The 17,568-nt window shown below is 54.4% G+C and overlaps 6 protein-coding genes across 6 annotated transcripts, besides 11 other annotated features; 4 read left to right on the forward strand and 2 right to left on the reverse strand.

Annotated features, from left to right (window-relative positions):
* Positions 1-345: 345 nt before the first annotated feature.
* On the forward strand, positions 346-906 carry EKO05_0010498 (uncharacterized protein; the record flags this gene model as incomplete). Its single annotated transcript, XM_038947059.1, has 1 exon — positions 346-906. One exon carries the CDS (start codon positions 346-348, stop codon positions 904-906), a length of 561 nt encoding a protein of 186 aa, XP_038794179.1.
* Positions 907-2,691: 1,785 nt separating this feature from the next.
* EKO05_0010499 (uncharacterized protein) lies at positions 2,692-4,895 on the forward strand (the record flags this gene model as incomplete). Its single annotated transcript, XM_059637766.1, has 8 exons — positions 2,692-2,771; positions 2,827-2,872; positions 2,946-3,187; positions 3,240-3,738; positions 3,793-3,831; positions 3,882-3,950; positions 4,000-4,205; positions 4,253-4,895. 8 exons carry the CDS (start codon positions 2,692-2,694, stop codon positions 4,893-4,895), a joined length of 1,824 nt encoding a protein of 607 aa, XP_059493749.1.
* A 231-nt stretch (positions 4,896-5,126) lies between these two features.
* Positions 5,127-6,049, forward strand: EKO05_0010500 (uncharacterized protein; the record flags this gene model as incomplete). The annotated part of the gene is made up of 2 exons (XM_038943140.1): positions 5,127-5,829; positions 5,880-6,049. 2 exons carry the CDS (start codon positions 5,127-5,129, stop codon positions 6,047-6,049), a joined length of 873 nt encoding a protein of 290 aa, XP_038794176.1.
* Positions 6,050-7,607: 1,558 nt separating this feature from the next.
* On the reverse strand, positions 7,608-9,463 carry EKO05_0010501 (uncharacterized protein; the record flags this gene model as incomplete). Its single annotated transcript, XM_038943146.1, has 3 exons — positions 7,608-8,716; positions 8,764-8,885; positions 8,937-9,463. 3 exons carry the CDS (start codon positions 9,461-9,463, stop codon positions 7,608-7,610), a joined length of 1,758 nt encoding a protein of 585 aa, XP_038794175.1.
* A 1,853-nt stretch (positions 9,464-11,316) lies between these two features.
* Positions 11,317-11,360: a tandem repeat.
* Positions 11,361-11,384: 24 nt separating this feature from the next.
* Positions 11,385-11,435: a tandem repeat.
* A 353-nt stretch (positions 11,436-11,788) lies between these two features.
* Positions 11,789-11,809: a tandem repeat.
* Positions 11,810-11,890: 81 nt separating this feature from the next.
* Positions 11,891-11,901: a tandem repeat.
* Positions 11,902-11,930: a tandem repeat.
* A 5-nt stretch (positions 11,931-11,935) lies between these two features.
* Positions 11,936-11,983: a tandem repeat.
* Positions 11,984-12,160: 177 nt separating this feature from the next.
* Positions 12,161-12,188: a tandem repeat.
* A 77-nt stretch (positions 12,189-12,265) lies between these two features.
* Positions 12,266-12,378: a tandem repeat.
* Positions 12,379-12,724: 346 nt separating this feature from the next.
* EKO05_0010502 (uncharacterized protein) lies at positions 12,725-15,020 on the reverse strand (the record flags this gene model as incomplete). Its single annotated transcript, XM_038943045.2, has 3 exons — positions 12,725-13,187; positions 13,276-13,507; positions 13,556-15,020. The coding sequence occupies 3 exons, from the start codon at positions 15,018-15,020 to the stop codon at positions 12,725-12,727; spliced, it is 2,160 nt and encodes a 719-aa protein (XP_038794173.2).
* Positions 12,731-12,767: a tandem repeat.
* Positions 14,709-14,741: a tandem repeat.
* A 564-nt stretch (positions 15,021-15,584) lies between the features above and the next one.
* Positions 15,585-15,634: a tandem repeat.
* Positions 15,635-16,639: 1,005 nt separating this feature from the next.
* On the forward strand, positions 16,640-17,518 carry EKO05_0010503 (Sorbose reductase; the record flags this gene model as incomplete). The annotated part of the gene is made up of 2 exons (XM_038943047.1): positions 16,640-16,839; positions 16,888-17,518. 2 exons carry the CDS (start codon positions 16,640-16,642, stop codon positions 17,516-17,518), a joined length of 831 nt encoding a protein of 276 aa, XP_038794172.1.
* Between the last annotated feature and the right edge of the window lie 50 nt (positions 17,519-17,568).

Here is a 17,568-nt window from a genome sequence, read left to right on the forward strand (position 1 = left end):
TCTCAGCGGAAGTCATCGGCCAAGCTCGGCCGAGCTTTTTGAGCCACACATCCGCTCGTTCCGCCCGCCGTTCCGCTCTCACTACTGACTGCGCCACGTGCGACGCTGGTCATGCGCCACTTGTATTGTAAAGCTTAGTCGAATAAGCCTGTGCCGAATTGCCGAACGAGTGCATACGCATGACGCGTATTTAGATACCCGTGAGATCCGCATTCAATATATATGTCTTGATTAGCCAGCTTTATTGGATCAGCAATTTACACACCGTATACGTCAGAATCATCAACCTACATTGAACCTATACACACATCAAGGATCATTACCATATCTGACTTCTAGTCTACGATGCCACTCAATTCTCTCAGGGATGCCATTGGACATGTTGAAAACGCACTGTTCATAATGAAGGCAAAGAGACACGAGAACCAGAGCGACGGTATGGCATACGGGAACAATTACCACCAATACCACAACTCAGCACCGATTATACCTCAAAATTCTCCTCCTCAGCATAACTATGGCCAGCCGCCCTACTGTCCACCGGCTGGATGGTCACAACACTGGGACCATAGCAGTCAACGCCACTACTACATGGATCAAGCCACCAGTCGTTCACAATGGGAGCCGCCAGCGAATCAGTTTCACCAGCCGCCTAGACCTACATCAGCGCACCAGCAACGATATTCTGACGAGCAAGTGCGAGGCAACAGCTCTGGAGAGCACAACAGGCAACATTTGAGACCGCATAGTAACTCGAATATGTCGCAAGTGTCAAGGAACGGTAGCCCACTGCCGAGAGCAATGTCCATACCCCCTGGCTATTCGCTCGATACAAAGACAGGGCAGCTCGTCAGTACCATGTTGCCGCCTGCTGGTCATCACAGTGCACCTGTCAAATACTGGTGATTGAAGAACATGGTTGACCTAAAGAAGCCACAAGCAGCAACACAAACTTTATTGCAGATCAGCACGCCATCTAGCGGAGAACATCACTCCAAAAAAACTTATGGTGTATATTTTCAGCACTGTTTAGTGTCACAAAGACACAGTGACGAACTGCATCGAGCCGATCGTGGATTCAAGGATATTTGCACCATTGAGAAAGAAAAGGAGAGAAAAGCAAGTCGGAACCGGCAGTGCAGTCCTTGGCTAGCTGTAAGTGTGGATAGCTGTGCGGCGGGTCTTTACCACATTCTCGATGAAACTATCAAGGGCGTCAAGACCTGCATTCCAGCCAATATAATATGATGATTACACTTCATTTCAGTCTTCAACTAGCCGGTACTGTGTCTCAAATGGTCTCCTCTTCAATGTTGCTTCTTGCTTTGTGATTGTTCGCGCCCGCTTGGACACAATGAACTCCACTCTTGCTTGAGGGTTCCACACTCCCATTCTCGCATTCCGTTCACCGAGGTTTTCGGCACCAAGCATACTTAGGTAGCTATGCATACTTGGGAACGAAGGTCTCCACCCTCCCCCCGGTATCTCCTCGACGAAGTCCACTTTGGCATCTTCAAAGAAAACAAGTTGTATTTGCGTCGTCGTGCCCTCGAGGGGCCACAACGTGACCTTCATCACATCCCGCCCAATCGCCGCTTTCCAAGCTTCTCTGTGGTCCGAAAAAATGGCATCTAGCTCTGGCATGGGGCCAAATTTGTCGAAAAATCTGCATTCCATGTGCTCAATGCTAAAACTGATCATGAGAAGGTGCGTAATATCCAGTCTTGATGAGCTTCCTCCACAATGGGAAGTAAATTCAACCTCCACTTTCCTCGGCGTAAGCGCAAACCTGTTTTCCCTGACGCTTTCCCTATAGAAGCTATCCAAGAATCGCGGTAGAATATGCGCATTTACGCGGATTCGATGAGTGACCTGCGATACATAGAGCGGTCCAAACTCGTGTCGCGTAAGCTGGCAGACTTGATTGAGGGAGTAGTGGTTGCCTCGATGCGGGTTCTTCTTCCTCCAATACCTTGGGAAATCGGCTCGGGATCGAAGGCAGATAGTTCTGGGGCCTACGTTTGTGTCTATGTCTTCTATGAGGAGCGAATAGATTTCGTTGCGCAGCTCTGTTCTAATTATCAGTACTTTAAGTCTTTCAGCAATGTTTAATAAATGTACCTGCGGGCAATTGGAGGAACCCGGTTATTGACTTCGAAGCCATGTGTATTTGATGTTTATGTTTATTCTCAGGCTCACGGCAGTAGTGAGTGGTCTAGAGTGGTCGTTCATTTGGATGCCTGGTGTGGGAAAGAGTGGGTGGGGCCAATTCCGCGCCAGCGCCTCGTGGCTGCCTGCTGCTGTGACACTATTTCCTGTTCGTATACCAACATAATCGACAGCAACAGCACAGTTCCTCTAGGCCATCGGTGTTGTCGGTCTTCATCGTCTCTTTCATGTGACCTCCCAGAGTACTACTATCATTAGCGCATCTGTACATCACCAGCACCGAGGGGCTGGTTTCCGTCGCTGCAACTGTTTCGAGCTTCACGAAGTGGCTGAAAGGCCATAAGCATAGATTACCGTCATGTAATAGCCAAGAGACGAACTCCAACCCTCCTTTATATCTTCGCGACGTGATGTTGTAGACAGGGACGAATTCTGTGATGGAAGAGGGGAACTGTGTCTACAGTTCCGAGACGCCGGCGGCCGGCGTCTCAGCCGTTATCGCGGCAATTGCCAACGACGTCAATGTCTACAAACACCAACATGAGCATGCAACCTCGCCGACGTCTCGAACAGCCGCCTGTAAAGGCCGCCTGCCTAGCATGGTACACTCGTATCCCGCTCTGATGCTTGACGATGACAAAGCTGATGGAAACTCAGCCGTGCATCGAAAGCCCGTTGCAACGGTCAAACACCGTGCAACAGAGTAAGTGACTCCTTCCCCACACGATAGAAGAAGTGTTGCTCAGAGCTATAGCGTTCGCTAACGCTGGGCAAAGTGTAGTGTCAGTGATAGGCACTGTGAGTATCGACCCAGCCGGAGAGGGCGTGTAGTCCGAGCACCGGTAACGCCACCATCAACGAACGTCTCGCCGAAATCACCCACGAGTATACAAGGTCGTCTGATTGCTAGTTCCCACAAAAGGTCGAGAGAAGACTGCGGCACACACGGGAAGACATACCAGCGTACGGAGAATCATAAGCCCGCAAAGCTCTGGCTCCATGAAACTAACCAAGCAATGTACAACTGCACCTAGAACGTCCTGCCATAACTCGACTAACGCATCTGTCAGTATTGATGCCTATTATACGTATATACACCCCTGTTTTCCGGTTCTGCCACCTCCTTGCTTAGGTCAGCAGCCTGACCGGCTAGTAGAAGAGGGCCATGCCTTTTGTCCAGAATCCCCACTGCTTCACGCTATTGCTGCACTTGTCGGCCTGATATCTGCAAAAGACGAAGATGAGTATGCTGCCATCCGTGATCGAGCAACTAGACAAGAATATGCCGAGCTCTGTTCGGAATTGGCCCTGAAGGGAATAGATCGCGACATAGACGTGTCTGGACCATTGAGTCGCAGCCGCGTGCACGACAGCGTACCAGTTAGCCTCGAAAGTACGATTGCGACTCTGCTTGTTGCGGTATACGAGTACTGCTACCGTGGTAGCTTGATGAGAGCACGCACTCGCATGGCTACCGCCATTACGTTGGCTACGGATCAAGGACTGCACGACACCGGTCCTGAGCAGACGACAGACTCTGAATGCGAACGAAGAACTTGGTCCATGATAGTAGGCCAGCCTTTGATCTCATTCACTGTAGCGCGATCTGATAAACCAAACTAGTGCTTCTTCGCAAACAAACTGTCGATCATTCACCATCTGGTAAGCAATAGTCCTTGACTTTGCATCTCTGAGATCACGAATATATACAGCCACCTTTGATATCAATCGGCGATCCGCCAATCAAGATAGCATCACCAAAGTTAGGAATGGAACCAGAAGTAGGTCTTTGTACCTCACCCATTGAATTCTCCTTATTGACAATTTCAGCCATGGGAGGCCATATCAGGTGCACAGCAGATACTTCTCATTTGTCAAACGCGGGTTGCAACTTGTGACGAACTAGAGAGGCTTGATACAACAGTCTGTTCATATATTCGAGATCTTGATCGTCCGCTTCCTGCACTTAAGCCAGATGACGTGGAGGGACTAGCCGCACACAACTGGTGGGCTATTGCTCGCATTGTTGTGCACAGGTAAGGCTATTTTCCAGTGCAGATGACTATTGACTGATGCCCTATAGTGCTCGCATAAAGCTACACCGCCAATCAGCGTTCGCTGATATACCGGCCTTCGTAAACAAGCACTGTGATATGGCTGCGCTCAAGGACACTAAACACTTTCCTCTTCTCACCCCAGACTGCCATCGACTTGCGTCTCCGGGGTCGCAAACAAACAGCCCGAAGACTGGTGAATGGCCATTAGCAGATGTTTCGCGCAGGGCACAACGGTCATCCGACGTCTGCCTCAAGTCCGCCTTCGTTGTTCTGCGGATGTTCAGATACTTAACAGAGGTTTTGGTTGACAAGCAGTTGCAACTGCCCGGACTCCGCCACGTTGACGACGAAGCGAAGAAGTCAATCAGATCTTCGTTACCAATGACAATGCCTCAAATGGCTTGCAGTGCGATGCAAGCATGCTACGTAATGGTTATGACCTTGTACAGGGTGAAGTCTTCGCTCGTACTTGATAAAGCAACAAGATCAGATACTGCCTTGCAGCCTGACCTATGCTTCCAAGATACTGAGCGCTTAGTAGAAGAGCTAAGGCACGGTGTGAAAGACAGTATGGAGATGCTGAACAAGTATCAGATGGAGTTCGCGCACATCAAAGCTATGTTTGAGGAGCTCAAAATGGTTTACGAAGTTGCGTTTGCCGACGTCTGAATATGGAACTTACCTGAGAGAGAAGCGGGCAAAAGCGATGCTGTGAGGCCGGCATCGCTTCGGCTTTCTCGAGGCCGAAGCGGGGATGACGAGATACGAACATTAGCCTACATCAGGTTAGCAACTTTCACCCGTCTTACATCTTTCAACTTTATCGCCTGTCTCTGTTTACTCCACACACAAGTTGTTTTGAAACAGAATTCCGTTGCGGAAGCGCCGAACTTGGACACGATGATTCCCAATGAGGCCATTGCCGCCCTTCTTACGCCATGGCAATTCATGCTCGTATCTTGTTCCTATCTCCCTCATGCCACAATACATCTTTACGAGACCAGTGGATTCTCCTCCCTCTTCTCGTGGCAAAAACTCCAAAGCGCATGGTTCAGCAAGTTCTGGGCCTGGGCTGGTCCACGCATTCGAGAAAACGACGGGCCCCGAATCACCGCACTACTCGAAGGACGTGTGACCGGCGCACAAGTAGTTGACAAAGTTGTGGGCGAGCCCATCAGCGGTGTGGTGCTGGACGTGGGGCCGGGGCTGGGGTATTGGGTTGATCTCTACGCCCGCGCTGATGTACCCATCAACCAGTCAGGTGACAGCGTGAAACAGAGAGGTGGAAATGGGAAGGGTATCACGAAAGTGTACGGCGTCGAGCCGAATACTGAATCTCACGCTGCGCTGAGCCAGCGCGCCAAAGCGGCAGGGCTCGATGGGGTGTACGAGATCTTGTCCGTGGGCATTGAAGACATTGCGAAAGAGACTGCCGTTGAAAAAGGTAGTGTGGATGCCATAGTAAGCCTGTTGTGTCTGTGCAGTATCCCAGAGCCTGAGAAAAATATCATGGAGCTGTACGGCTACCTGAAGCCAGGCGGCATATGGTACTTCTTTGAGCACGTGGCCATCAAGAATTACTGGCCTATGCAACTCTACCAGGGTAAGTTATCCTCAGCAACTTGATCCATAGCAAGACTGACCGGTATTTAGCCTTCGTCAATCTCTTCTGGCCACACGCTCTCGGCGGCTGCCAGCTCTGCAGGGACACAGGGAAGATGCTGCGCGAAGCCGGATCCTGGTCGAAAATAGATTTCAAGCAGCCACCGGAAGAAGCATGGTATCAGACCGTCCCTCATATCCTAGGGACCCTGACGAAGTGAGAAAAGAGATCAAACACAAAAGCGATTTCTGTTCTGCGCTGTTCTAGCCTGAAACAGCCATGGCGGTGTATGTATTGTTTAGAATGATACGTGAAGATTTTGGGGACTTGAATGTCTAAATTGTAGATGTTTGCGCGATGACAGGCGCCTTTGTGCCGTTTTTGAAGAATAAAAATGAAACCCGTGTGTTGTTGAATCTGGTCTCGCACTGGAAAGGCTTGCAGAGGTATCAGAGCATACCACAAGATGCACTAGCATCCTGCTCGTTTGCTACTCCACAAACAGGGAACTAATCTTTCAGTAATGTGTTCTACGAATTTGCAAAGTAAACTCTATAGGTTGTGGAGGTAGATTAATAAGCCACGAACGGACTCTTTGAGAATGCGCGTGGACTATTTCCGGAAGGTAGCTTCCAAGCTAATGAAATTTAAAGAGACGTCTAATGTGGGGGTGCTTCAGTGAAGGAGAGCATCAATTTCCTGCGCATCGTAGAATCAATCCACTGCATATCCAGCGACGCAAGCTTCTACATATAGTGACGAAAAGCATCTCTGTTTCATCAAAGACCAGCTAAAGGGATCCAGCAGATGCCTCGGACCTTTTCTTCGTCCTCACACAGCTCTCCGTATGGCCGTCTGTGATAGCCCAATCGACCGCTAGGATTCTTTCACCAAGTCAACGCATGCTACCAAGGCTGGGGTTTCCATAAGCCAATGCTGCGCTCAATTGTTAGCAATGTCCAAGTACTACCCAGCAGAGTCTTTCGCCGCTGGATAGAGTGAGAAGCGCGAGATTTTGCTTCAACGCAGCGAGAGACCCTCCGAACTGTCTAGGGTAAGTGTTCCAACGAAGGAACATCCAGATCTACATTGTCACTCTGCGATCCATAAATAGAGGAAAGCACGAAAACACGAGTAAAGAAAAACAAAACATGCAATCACCTTTTCACGCGGGAAGAGTATGTTATACCTTTTACCTTGTTAGCTTCTAGACGGTTGCGTCTCTCCTCTGCAGGTACGGGATTGCGCGACGCACAAACCTACGTCTATCAAGCTATGCACATGTGCTCCGACTATCCTTACTATAAACTAGTTTGCTTCCTTCAGCGATATATCCCGGGATTAGGCACTGTGCTTTCAGGTTGTCGATGGTAGGCGCGGTGGAGGTGGACGTGTGTTCTTGAACATATCCCGGTCTTCGACAGAGGGGTGGGAGGGCAGGATGTCGTGCGAGTAGAAATATACGACGTTACTTCAACGATCGCTGGGATTGCTAGAGTTTGGAGTCGTGGTGAAGTATCTTGGACCTCGTCCCTGCCGTCGTGGCTGCAGCGGAAGATCGTGTGATGGTACCCCGGCACCTTGGCTGCTTCCGACCGCCAGGTCTTGAAGCTGGGAGTAGCGGGATGTGTCGGGGTTGCTTTGTTCGGTTTGATGGTAAAACACTCGTGGTAGAATGAATGGTCTGGGTATACTGTTGTTACGAAACTGCACACCTCCGACAACATGTATTTGCATGCTGCCTACGTTGATTTTACACTGGAACAGCAATTTTCTCATCACTTCTCTCGCACATCTTCTCCCACTGTCGCCGCCTCGACATCCCTACTCCCGCCACGCACCACTGCCGCCTCTGTTTTTGTGCCAGACTTTGCCTCTCGCTGCAGCGTGACCCTCTTGATCCCGAACGACGCAGCCAAGCCTAGAGCGCCGACAACCGTGTAGCAAATCCACGTACCCTTCAGTGCCTCCGCAAACCCAGTTCGAACGACCACCCTCTGCGCGCCGGGGAGTAGAGCAACATCACTCGCCTGACTGACGGCCTCGCCGCGCGCGAGCTGCCGCGCAAAGTCGCCAGAGACGCCAGCGCCAATGATGGCGTCCAACTGCGTTGCCATGAGGGCCTGGAAGATAATCTGGCCGAGTACGACGCCAACAGCGCCCGAGAGCATGCGCACGAAGCCGAAAGTCGCGGTGCCGACGGCCATGTCGGTGTCGCGGATACGAGTCTGCAGGGCTATGAGCGGGGTGTGGAAAGTTGGACCAAAGCCTGCTCCTATGAGGACGAGGAAGCCAACGACCTTGCCGATATCGAAGGTGGTGCTCAGTGAGATTAGCGCGCCAACACCGCATGTCATGAGGAGTAGGCCGCCTTGCAGCCAGTCCATGAAGCGGCCCGTTTTCTCGATGAAGTAGCCTGATGCGAGGCTCACGACGGTGAGGGGGATAGCCAGCGCGAGCATCAGCACGCCAGTCGTGGAGGGGCCTCGGCCAGCGACGATCTGCAAGTAGAGGGGCACGAAGTAGGCGATTGAGTTGAAGACAAGCGCGTCGAAGGCGCAGACGCCGAGCGCGCTGAGGTTGCTTGTGTCGCGGAAGATGCGCAGAGGCATGATGGGCGAGCCGTTGCGCTTGCTTTCCCACCATTGCGTGAGAGGGAAGAGAAGATAGGCCACAGCGCCGAGCACAAGGAAGGTGATTACCATGGGCGAGTCGTAGGATGCTGTGCCGCCGGTCTGTAGACCGACCAGGAGCAGGATAGTGGCGGCGAGGATGGTGAAGATGCCCAGCCAGTCAATCGAATACAGACCGGCCAGGAGCGGTGTCCGCGGGTTGTGGAGGTGTAGAGTGAAATAGAGGAGGATGATAGAGAGAGAAACGATGGGTACTGATCGATATCAGTGTGTGGGATTGTAGGCCTAATTGTAGACTTACGGTTGATATAAAAACACCATCTCCAATTGATTTCCTCCGCAAAGACGCCACCAAGAACAGGGCCCAGAGCTGACGCAACAGCCCAGACAGCGCCTACAGTCCCGAGGTAGAAAGACCGGTCGCTGACAACATCAGCATAGAATCATCCACGCACAATCCAGCAGATCACTCACCGGATAGTGAACAGATCACTGACACAAACATAAACCAACACGGTAACTCCACCTCCTCCCAGCCCCTGCACCGCCCGCCCAGCAACGAGCATGACAGCATCGACACTGACGGCGCACAGCACACTGCCAGCGAGGAAGACGGAATTTGCAACGAGGATGACAGGCTTGCGACCAAACACATCAGCCAGCGTTCCCCAGAAGGGGATTGAGGAGGCGTTGGCGAGGAGATAGGCGGAGCCCGTCCATGCGTACAGTGAGTCGGGGATATGGAAGGATTCAGATATGGTAGGCAGAGCGGTCGGTATCAGCACTGTATCGAGCGCGACGAGGAAGATGGAGATGCAGAGGGCTGTATAGGCTATGAGGATGGAGAGGGGTGGGCGCGAGGAGGTGGACGGGGGAGTGTCGTCTGTGGAGCTGTTGGGAGTAGGAGGCATCTCAGTGACTTTTTGTTTTGCTGATTTAAGAATTTCAACAGTCGAGTCGAGAGTGAGTGATGTGTGTCGAGACGAGCGTTCCGAGGGCATGCTGGTGGTTCCAGCGTGTTCCGGCCCAAGTCTTGATGTATCCGTCGTCGATGTTCTTTGCGCCATCATGTGAACGACCTCTAGCGGAAGAGGTGAATGCGCCCAGGACTGCGGAGAACACAATCCACTCTTGCAACAATGATAGGTGTATATATGGATAAGCTGAGGTCGCGGTGGTGTTGCAGATGCTGATAGGGTTTCGGCAACAGCGACAGGACCCGGTTTATAGCGTTGCTCGCCTGAGGCAAGTGCCGATCAGCCTTGACTGCGGATCTCGAAATATCCAACTGAACTCGGAGAGACTCCGGTGTATATACACTGCATGTACGCTTATGCAGGCTACCTATGGCCATGATCAGCCGAGCGAGCGCAATGTTCGGCAACCAACTTCCTCATGGACACCCCTTGTTCACACAGCCATGGATCCGCACGCAACAGACGTGCGCAGTTTCAAATGCTTAGACCGCGCTAGATGTGAAGGAGATGTATTGTGTTAGAAAGGATTGTGCGGCGCAACAATAGCATCTGCTTGTTCCCATGAAACTAGAGACAAAAGATTGTAAAAATTTCCATGACTGTGCCGCATTGGCACAGCTACCCACCACGCCCACAGCGGACGGCGCTCGAGACAGCGTCCCCCAGAGCTCCAGAATGCAGCTCCGCCGGGGGATGAGACCTGCAGGTCCGCCTACTCGAATCGCCGGGCCGACCAGCAGAGTGTCAGCTCCCACTTTGGCGATCTTTGACGTAACAACATGAGCGCAATGGTGCTCCGCTCGCCGACGCAGGGCACAGTGTCGGCTGAGCAGGTGCGAAGGCGTGCGTTGTACCTGCATGACAAAGCTGGTGAAGCAGAAGCCAACTCGCATGACGACGAAACCTGCGAGTGGGTAATGAGTATCGACGTTCCCAATGCCGATGCTCGGGGCAGGTCGTGAAAGGCTATTGACGAGCGTGCGTGCGACTCGATGCACTCGTCCCGCGTGCAGACTCGGCAGGCTATTGCTGTCGTGTAACAACCAAGTCGAGGCTCAGCAACGGGGACTTGCGGTGCAGCCCGTCTTGTATTGCGTTGAGCTCAGGCACCTTCCCAAGGCGCAGAGCGTTCAGCGGAGAATGACTGACAGTGTTTCCTGCACAGCCACTCCAGATTGAGGCTGGCGTACTGTTCTGACGTTGGAAATAGGTTCAACGTCGAGCGCCGGCCCCGCTTGGCTAGATACTTTGGTGTTTCCGGCTACCGGTAGGTACCGTAAGCGCAGGTCGACGAGGTGATCACCTCGAGTCGTCGTGCCGCGCGCAGAGGTGTGATGAACCATGCCCTGCAGTTCGGCGCATGAGCCCACTCCACTTTGCAAGCCACGAACGGCATGAATCTTCGGTCGTACAAGCTCAAGCGTGGTGGACGCCTTTTCGTCGACTTGCCGAAGCCGTGATCCTTCGGTAACGATCCTTGCAACCCTTTTGGTCTGCGCCTCAGCATGAAGCTTGCTGACTGGATCTGACATGGTTGGATGGCAGACTCTACCACCATCAAGACAGCGTGCACTGACTACGACCATTACGATTCGCTCTCTTTCGGCAGTAGACCAAGCGACTCACGTGCCACTTGTCCCGGCCAGTATATCAGCCCTGTGCAACCTCGCACCCTAGCTAATGACGAAAAGCACGCTATTCTCAAGCCAAGAGGGAAGCGTTCCGTATCCAGCAGGTCCATAGCAAGACCACTCTCCGCGGACGTCTGCTCATCACCTGGCCAGTAGAGCACGCACTGAATCGAGGCCCATCGAAGGCCATGACAGGCGAAGAAAGAGGGGGATCTGTAACCCCAGAGCTTACTTCGCGCCACACCGTGCCATGCCATGACATGCCATGCCATGCCATGCGAGGCCATGCCTAACGCACCGCTGCGCCACAAGGGTCCACTCCCCTCCCCTCACCACACCTCGCCTCAGCTCACCGCCTCGTCCCCAGCCATGGGAGGAAAGCTCTCGCGCAACGTGTCGCAAGGCCAGGTACCCACCCGCCGGTTCTCGAGGTCGCCGTCCAGGATTCCTGCACCCGTTCCCGCGAGCTTCTCGTTCTCGCGAGCAGGCGATCTGCGCAACCTCGCACACGCACTCTGTCCCAGCGCGCGGCTACCGACGTTCTAGCGTCCCCGGGGCGAAGGCGCTCTGTAAGGTAAGCACCTACCTAGCTCTGTGAAGCGGGTGGGTCGGCGGGTAGGAGATGCGCGCAGATATTGCGCAGTGCATAGCCATATTGAGACCGACAGCGATGACTTGCTCGATGCGCATTCCTAATCCCTGTAGCGATTTATCTTCCTTTTTTTCTTTTTTTTTTTTTCTGCATTTCATTAGCTGCGTAACGTCACATCACGTTCATGCTAAGCCCGCCTGCACAAGACAGCTAGTATACCTACCTTCTCACCGCCCCGTCCACCAACACCACCACCCCACCCCACCCCCAGCCCAAGCCCAAGCCCAAGCCCAAGCTCAAGCTCAAGCTCAAGCTCAAGCTAAAACCCCAGGGAACCGGCATCGAGCGTAGTCCATGTCTCAGATGTCTCAGCGTCACACCGTGCCACGCATCTTGAACGCCCCGAGACAGAGACGGCAATAACGTGGTGGTGTCCTACCGAGACATGATCATGCCCGTCACTCCACCACGCTCCACTCCGTCTCGCTCCTCGCTTGTAGCTCGGCTCAGCTCTACTCAGCTCGCTTGAGCCCTGCCATGGCGTCATCTCCGTTCATCCGTTCGTTTGGAGTCGATTCGCCTGCGTCGCGTTGCGTTTCCCGCTTGTGTTAGGTTGAGTTGTTAGGTTGAGTTGCGTTAGGTTGAGTTGTTAGGTTAAGTTGTGTTAGGTTGAGTTGAGTTGAGTTGAGTCAAGTCCAGTCAAGTGGACTTGACTTACAGTACAAGTACAAACCACGGTACTCAGTACCCAGTACCGAGCAGAGAGCGAGCAACCTCTATCCACGACGAGAGCGGGACAAAACAAAACACGGCCGTTTGCGTTTGCGTGGCTTGCTTTCGTCGCTGCCTCGAGTGTCGCGTGCGCTGGCTGCAGGTGTAGATGATGTGTGGACGGGGCTTGTGGGGGACTTGGTGGGGGGGTTAGGGCCGCGGATGGGGCGGTAAAAAGAAATGAGATGAGAACGACGGGGCTGGGGCGAGGACGTCAGTGCTGTAGGGCTAGGGCGGAAGGGCACGATGCAGAGACATGGTGGTTCAGAACACAGATCAATAGTGTGAGATCTACTCCTCCTTATCCCTCTCCGTCTCCGCCTCTCTCTCTCTCGACGTCGTGTTGCCAGCGACGCTGCTCTCCTCGCTCCCTGCGCTCTCCTCGTCTCTCTGCTTGTCGTGCGCGATATCCGGGGCAGGTGCGAACTTGCTCTTGGCCCTGATCTTCTTGCCATAGAGGTAGAAGAAGACGGGCATAGGAGCGAGCACAGCAGCAACGCATCCAATCAGCGTGCTGGCCCACTGGATGCCCATGCCCTGGAACATCTGAGTGGCGAAGAGCGGGAAGATGCCGCCGAAGATGGAGCGCATAAAGGTGTTTGCGGCGATGGCGGAGGCGGCGAACATGAGGTACGCGTCGACAATGTAGTTGAGCAGCGAGAGGAAGATGGTAAAGATGCCAAAGCCGGTGAAAAGACCGGACAGGACAGGCACGATCCAAGGCACGTTGCCCGAATAGCCCGTCCAGCCAAACCTGAATCTGTTAGCAGTGGCCTTGGCGGGTACATATCTCGGGGGACTGTAGATAATTCATCTGCAATTCTATCAGGAGGTTGACATACCAGAACAGACCGCCAGAGAAGAGTACGCCGCCGACCATGGAGATAGGCAGGCGCCATTCAGGCACGGGAATGTTGTTGTTGGCCTTGAGCTTTTTAACGTAGCGCGGGTTGGTCAAGACGACAACAAAAAAGGCAATGAGCTCGCCGGTGATCATGCCGAAGTAGGCGAGGCCCGAGACGCCAGACGACCAGCCGTAGACACCCTGGAAGACGAGGGCGTAAGCCGTGAGGACTGCTTTTGTTAGTGAACGTGATCCTGTATGAATTTTAGGCCACCTACACAAATATAACAATCCGTAAATGAAGCTCATGTAGATGGTGATGAGCAGCACAATGGGCTCAGTAAACAAGATGCGCATAGGCCTGCTGACGTTCTTGACAATCAGCTCTTTGAAGTCGACCTCAATCTCCTCCTGCTTGGCGTGGATGCCCCAGTTCTTGGTTCTGCGGCGCAGCTCCGAGGCCTTGTTGATCAGGACGACTGGGGGGTAGGTCTCCTCGAGGAAGAACAGCAGGAGGCCAAAGGTGAGGAAGCCCATGAAAGAACTGATGTACATGGTCCACCGCCAGCCGAGGTAGCTTTCTGTGATGAATCCACTAATAAACGGCGCCATCAACGGCCCCATAAATACAGTAGCGGAGAATACAGCGACGGCAAGACCACGCAGCTCATTGTTGAACATGTCGGCGAAGACGGCGGCGACGATGGCGAGGGGCGAGGAGCCGCACAGGCCGGCGAAGAAGCGACAGATCATGATGGTCTGGATGTCCTTTGCGACAGCGACGGCGATGGTGAAGATGGAGAAGCCAAAGGCAGCGATGACGAGCGGCGGACGACGGCCGTAGAGTTCGGAGATGGGCGCCCACATCAACGGACCAAAGGCATAGCCAAAGACGAAGAGGCTGGTACCCAGGGTGCCGACCTCACGGCCCACGCCGAACTGAGCAGCGACGGGCATGGTGGCGCTGGAGAAGATGGAGGAGCCCATGCTGGCGCTCAGGGCGTCAAAGGCCAGCATGACGGCCATGGTGAGCTTCTTGTTCATGGGCCAGTTCTGGGGGTGCAGGGGGTCGTCGTGGCCGTCGAACTCGACGACATACTCCTCGCGGTCGGGCAGCAGCGGGGGGAAGGGCTTGCCGGCGCCGAGCGTGGGCAGCGGCTTTTCGGTGCGGCGGCGGGTGAGGGTGCGCTCGAGGCGCGAGGGGACGTGGGAGGCGCCGACGGTGCCGGCGTGCTGGCTGCGGTGCGTCTCAATGCGGGTGATTGCGACGGGGTGGCGCTCGGTGGGGTGGCGCTGCAGGACGGTGCCGCTGGAGTGCTGCGTCGAGTCGGTGTAGCCGCGCGGGCGCGTCTGCGTGTTGGTGTTGGTGTTGTTGGTGCGCGCGGTGCGGATCTCCTCGAGGCGCGCGCCCCGGGCCGTCGAGCGCGAGCTGGTCGAGCTAGAGGTCGAGGCCGACGACGACGTGGTCTGGCGTGACAGAGGCGCCTCTTCCTCCTCCTCGACTCTGGCGCTCATGGGCGAGGCGAGGGGCTCCGTGTAGGTGGCCGTGGCATGGTGCGCAGGCTCCTCAAGCACCGACCGCCCGTTCGCCTCTGCATTGCGCACAATCTCGTCGTACGTGGGGTCGCGGCCGTGGCGCTCATAGTACTCGCGGCGAAACTGGCGGTTGGGGTCCCATTGCGTGAAGCGGTCGGGCGATGCGTTGGCCTCGTTGCGCAGAATCTCCAGGTCCGAGTCCTGCATCGTGCTGGCAGTCCGTCTCTTGCGCCGTGCTGCTGTTGCTGGAGAAATCGATCCCAATGTGCTGCAACACCTTGAATACCTCCAGTCGAATGCTGCAGGAGATATCGATCCCAATGCTGCAATACTTTGAAAACCTCCAGTCAAATGCTGCAGGAAATATCGATCCCAATGCTGCAATACTTTGAAAACCTCCAGTCGAATGCTGCAGGAAATATCGATCCCAATGCTGCAATACTTTGAATACCTCCAGTCGAATGCTGCAGCAGAAATCGATCCCAATGCTGCAATACCTTGAATACCTCCAGTCGAATGCTGCAGGAGAAATCGATCCCAATGCTGCAACACCTTGAATACCTCCAGTCGAAATGCTGCAACACCTTAAATACCTCGTCACCACGCAGCTCAGCAAAAGAGCAACCCAGGCTACGGCGCTGACGTCGCTGTCCGGAAGATGCGTGCGGCCTAACGCGCGCCGGTGCCTCGTAGTCTGCTGTTTGGCGTGACGTGGATGCGGCACTTTGCGCTGTCTCTGCTGCTTCAATGGTCTTCGCTGCGCAGTCTTCGTCGTCTTCGTCTTTGTCTTCGTCTTCGTCCTCGTCGTTGCCTTCGTCTTCTCTCTGCAGATCAGCGCGGCCCTCGGTCTCTATAGCCTCCAAGCTGCCGGCCGCGCTTCGTATCGGCGTAGCAAAACTTTTTTTCTTGTTCGCGACCCAGCGTGCACACACCCACGCCCACGGCTACACACCTACCTACCCGCTGCTCCACCGTCATTGTCATGCCGAGTCCCGCGGGTAAGCTTTGCAGGTCCCGCTGAGGCGCTGTTCGGCACTGTTCGGCACTGTTCGGCACTGCTCGGCTCTCTGTCCTCGCTCTGCAATTGGTGCTCAGCTGCTCAGCTATGGCGAACGGTCAAGCTTCGACGCCAAAATAGAAATCGTGCATTACGTCACTGCGCTAGCGTCTGTGTAAGCAGGCCCTCGACGACGACTCGTTGAGTCAGCAAGTCTGCGAGTCACGTGCAAACCTACCCATCAAAATTGCTGAAAGGAGCGTTTAGACGCGCCAGCCTGTGAAGCCTTGAATGGCCTTCTTGATCAGCTGCAATCTAGCAGCCCCAAAGCTCAACTGTGAAGAAACTGGTGAGATCAAATCGCGGAATGATACCTTGGACCTGCATCGAACGCTCCGCTGGCATGCCTGAAAGACAACGCCTTGAATCAGTATTGCCCACTTGCTCTGCCACGGCTATTCGGTGTTGCTGCTTCGCAGATGAAGAACTCTTTCTTTAGCAGAATGAGATAGAACACTCCGTCGCCAGGTGTCAAAGCTAATAGGGCAGGTAAGCCGGCCTCCCACCAACCCCACGCTACCCCACCCCATCCTCCAAAACGCCCCGCCATCGGACGACAGTCGCCCTTGCCTGCTCCGCAACACCAAGCGGACAATGGACCTTATGTCGGTGACGTCGCCGAGCCGCGGTGCTGGCCGCGTGCCTTAAGAGCCGCATGTCGATCTAGCGCACCCTTTTTCTACTTCTTCGTTTTCCTCGCTCGTGTCTAAATTCAAGACAAACCTCACCTGTAAACACCGTCGCAGGCCAACACAACACGCAACTCACCATGTCTATGTCCATCGACGAATGCCAGACGCCGCGGCCCGGCTTCCCTAAGCCGGTGCCCTCGGGCCCAGCGAACGTCCTCGAACAGTTCAGCATGAAGGGCAAAGTCATCGTCGTCACGGGCGCAGCGGAGGGCATTGGTGGAGCAGTCGCTGACGCCATGGCCGAGGCCGGTGGACATGTTGCGCTGTGGTACAACTCGTAGGTTATATCCTCTTCAAATTCAGACCACAGAACTAACGCGAACAGCAACCCCGAAGCGGAGAAGCGCGCCGAGCGCCTCGCAAAAGAGCACTCGGTCAAGACAAAAGCCTACAGCGTCAACGTAACCGACGCCGAAGCCATCAAGTCGACGCTCGACAAAGTCGTCGCCGAGTTCGGCAAAATCGATGTCTTCGTCGCCAACGCAGGGACTGGTGACTCACAGCCCCTCCTCGAGCAGTCGCTCGACGCCTACCGCAACCTCATGTCCGTCAACGTCGACGGGCCGGTATACTGCGCGAAATACGCGGGCCAGATCTTCAAGTCCCAAGGCTTCGGCAACCTCATCCTCACGGGCTCCATCTCCTCGCACATTGTCAACGTCCCCGTCGACCAGCCCATCTACAACGGCTCCAAGGCCTTCATCACGCACATGGGCAAGTCGCTGGCGCGCGAGTGGCGCGATTTCGCGCGCGTCAACATCGTCAGCCCGGGATTCTTCGATACCAAGATGGGTGCGGGGCCCAAGGTCATCACAGAGGGGCTGAGGATGATTCCGCTGGGCCGACAAGGCCACACGAGGGAGATCAAGGGCGTGTTTCTGTTCCTCGCGAGCGACGCGTCGAGCTATGTCACGGGGAGTGATTACCTCATCGATGGCGGTTACGTACTGCCGTAGACGGCGAAGCAGGCCCCCAGCAAGAAGAAAAGAAAAGCAAAACTCAAATC

Source organism: Ascochyta rabiei, chromosome 19, assembly GCF_004011695.2.
Source record: "Ascochyta rabiei chromosome 19, complete sequence".
Lineage (NCBI taxonomy): Eukaryota > Fungi > Ascomycota > Dothideomycetes > Pleosporales > Didymellaceae > Ascochyta > Ascochyta rabiei.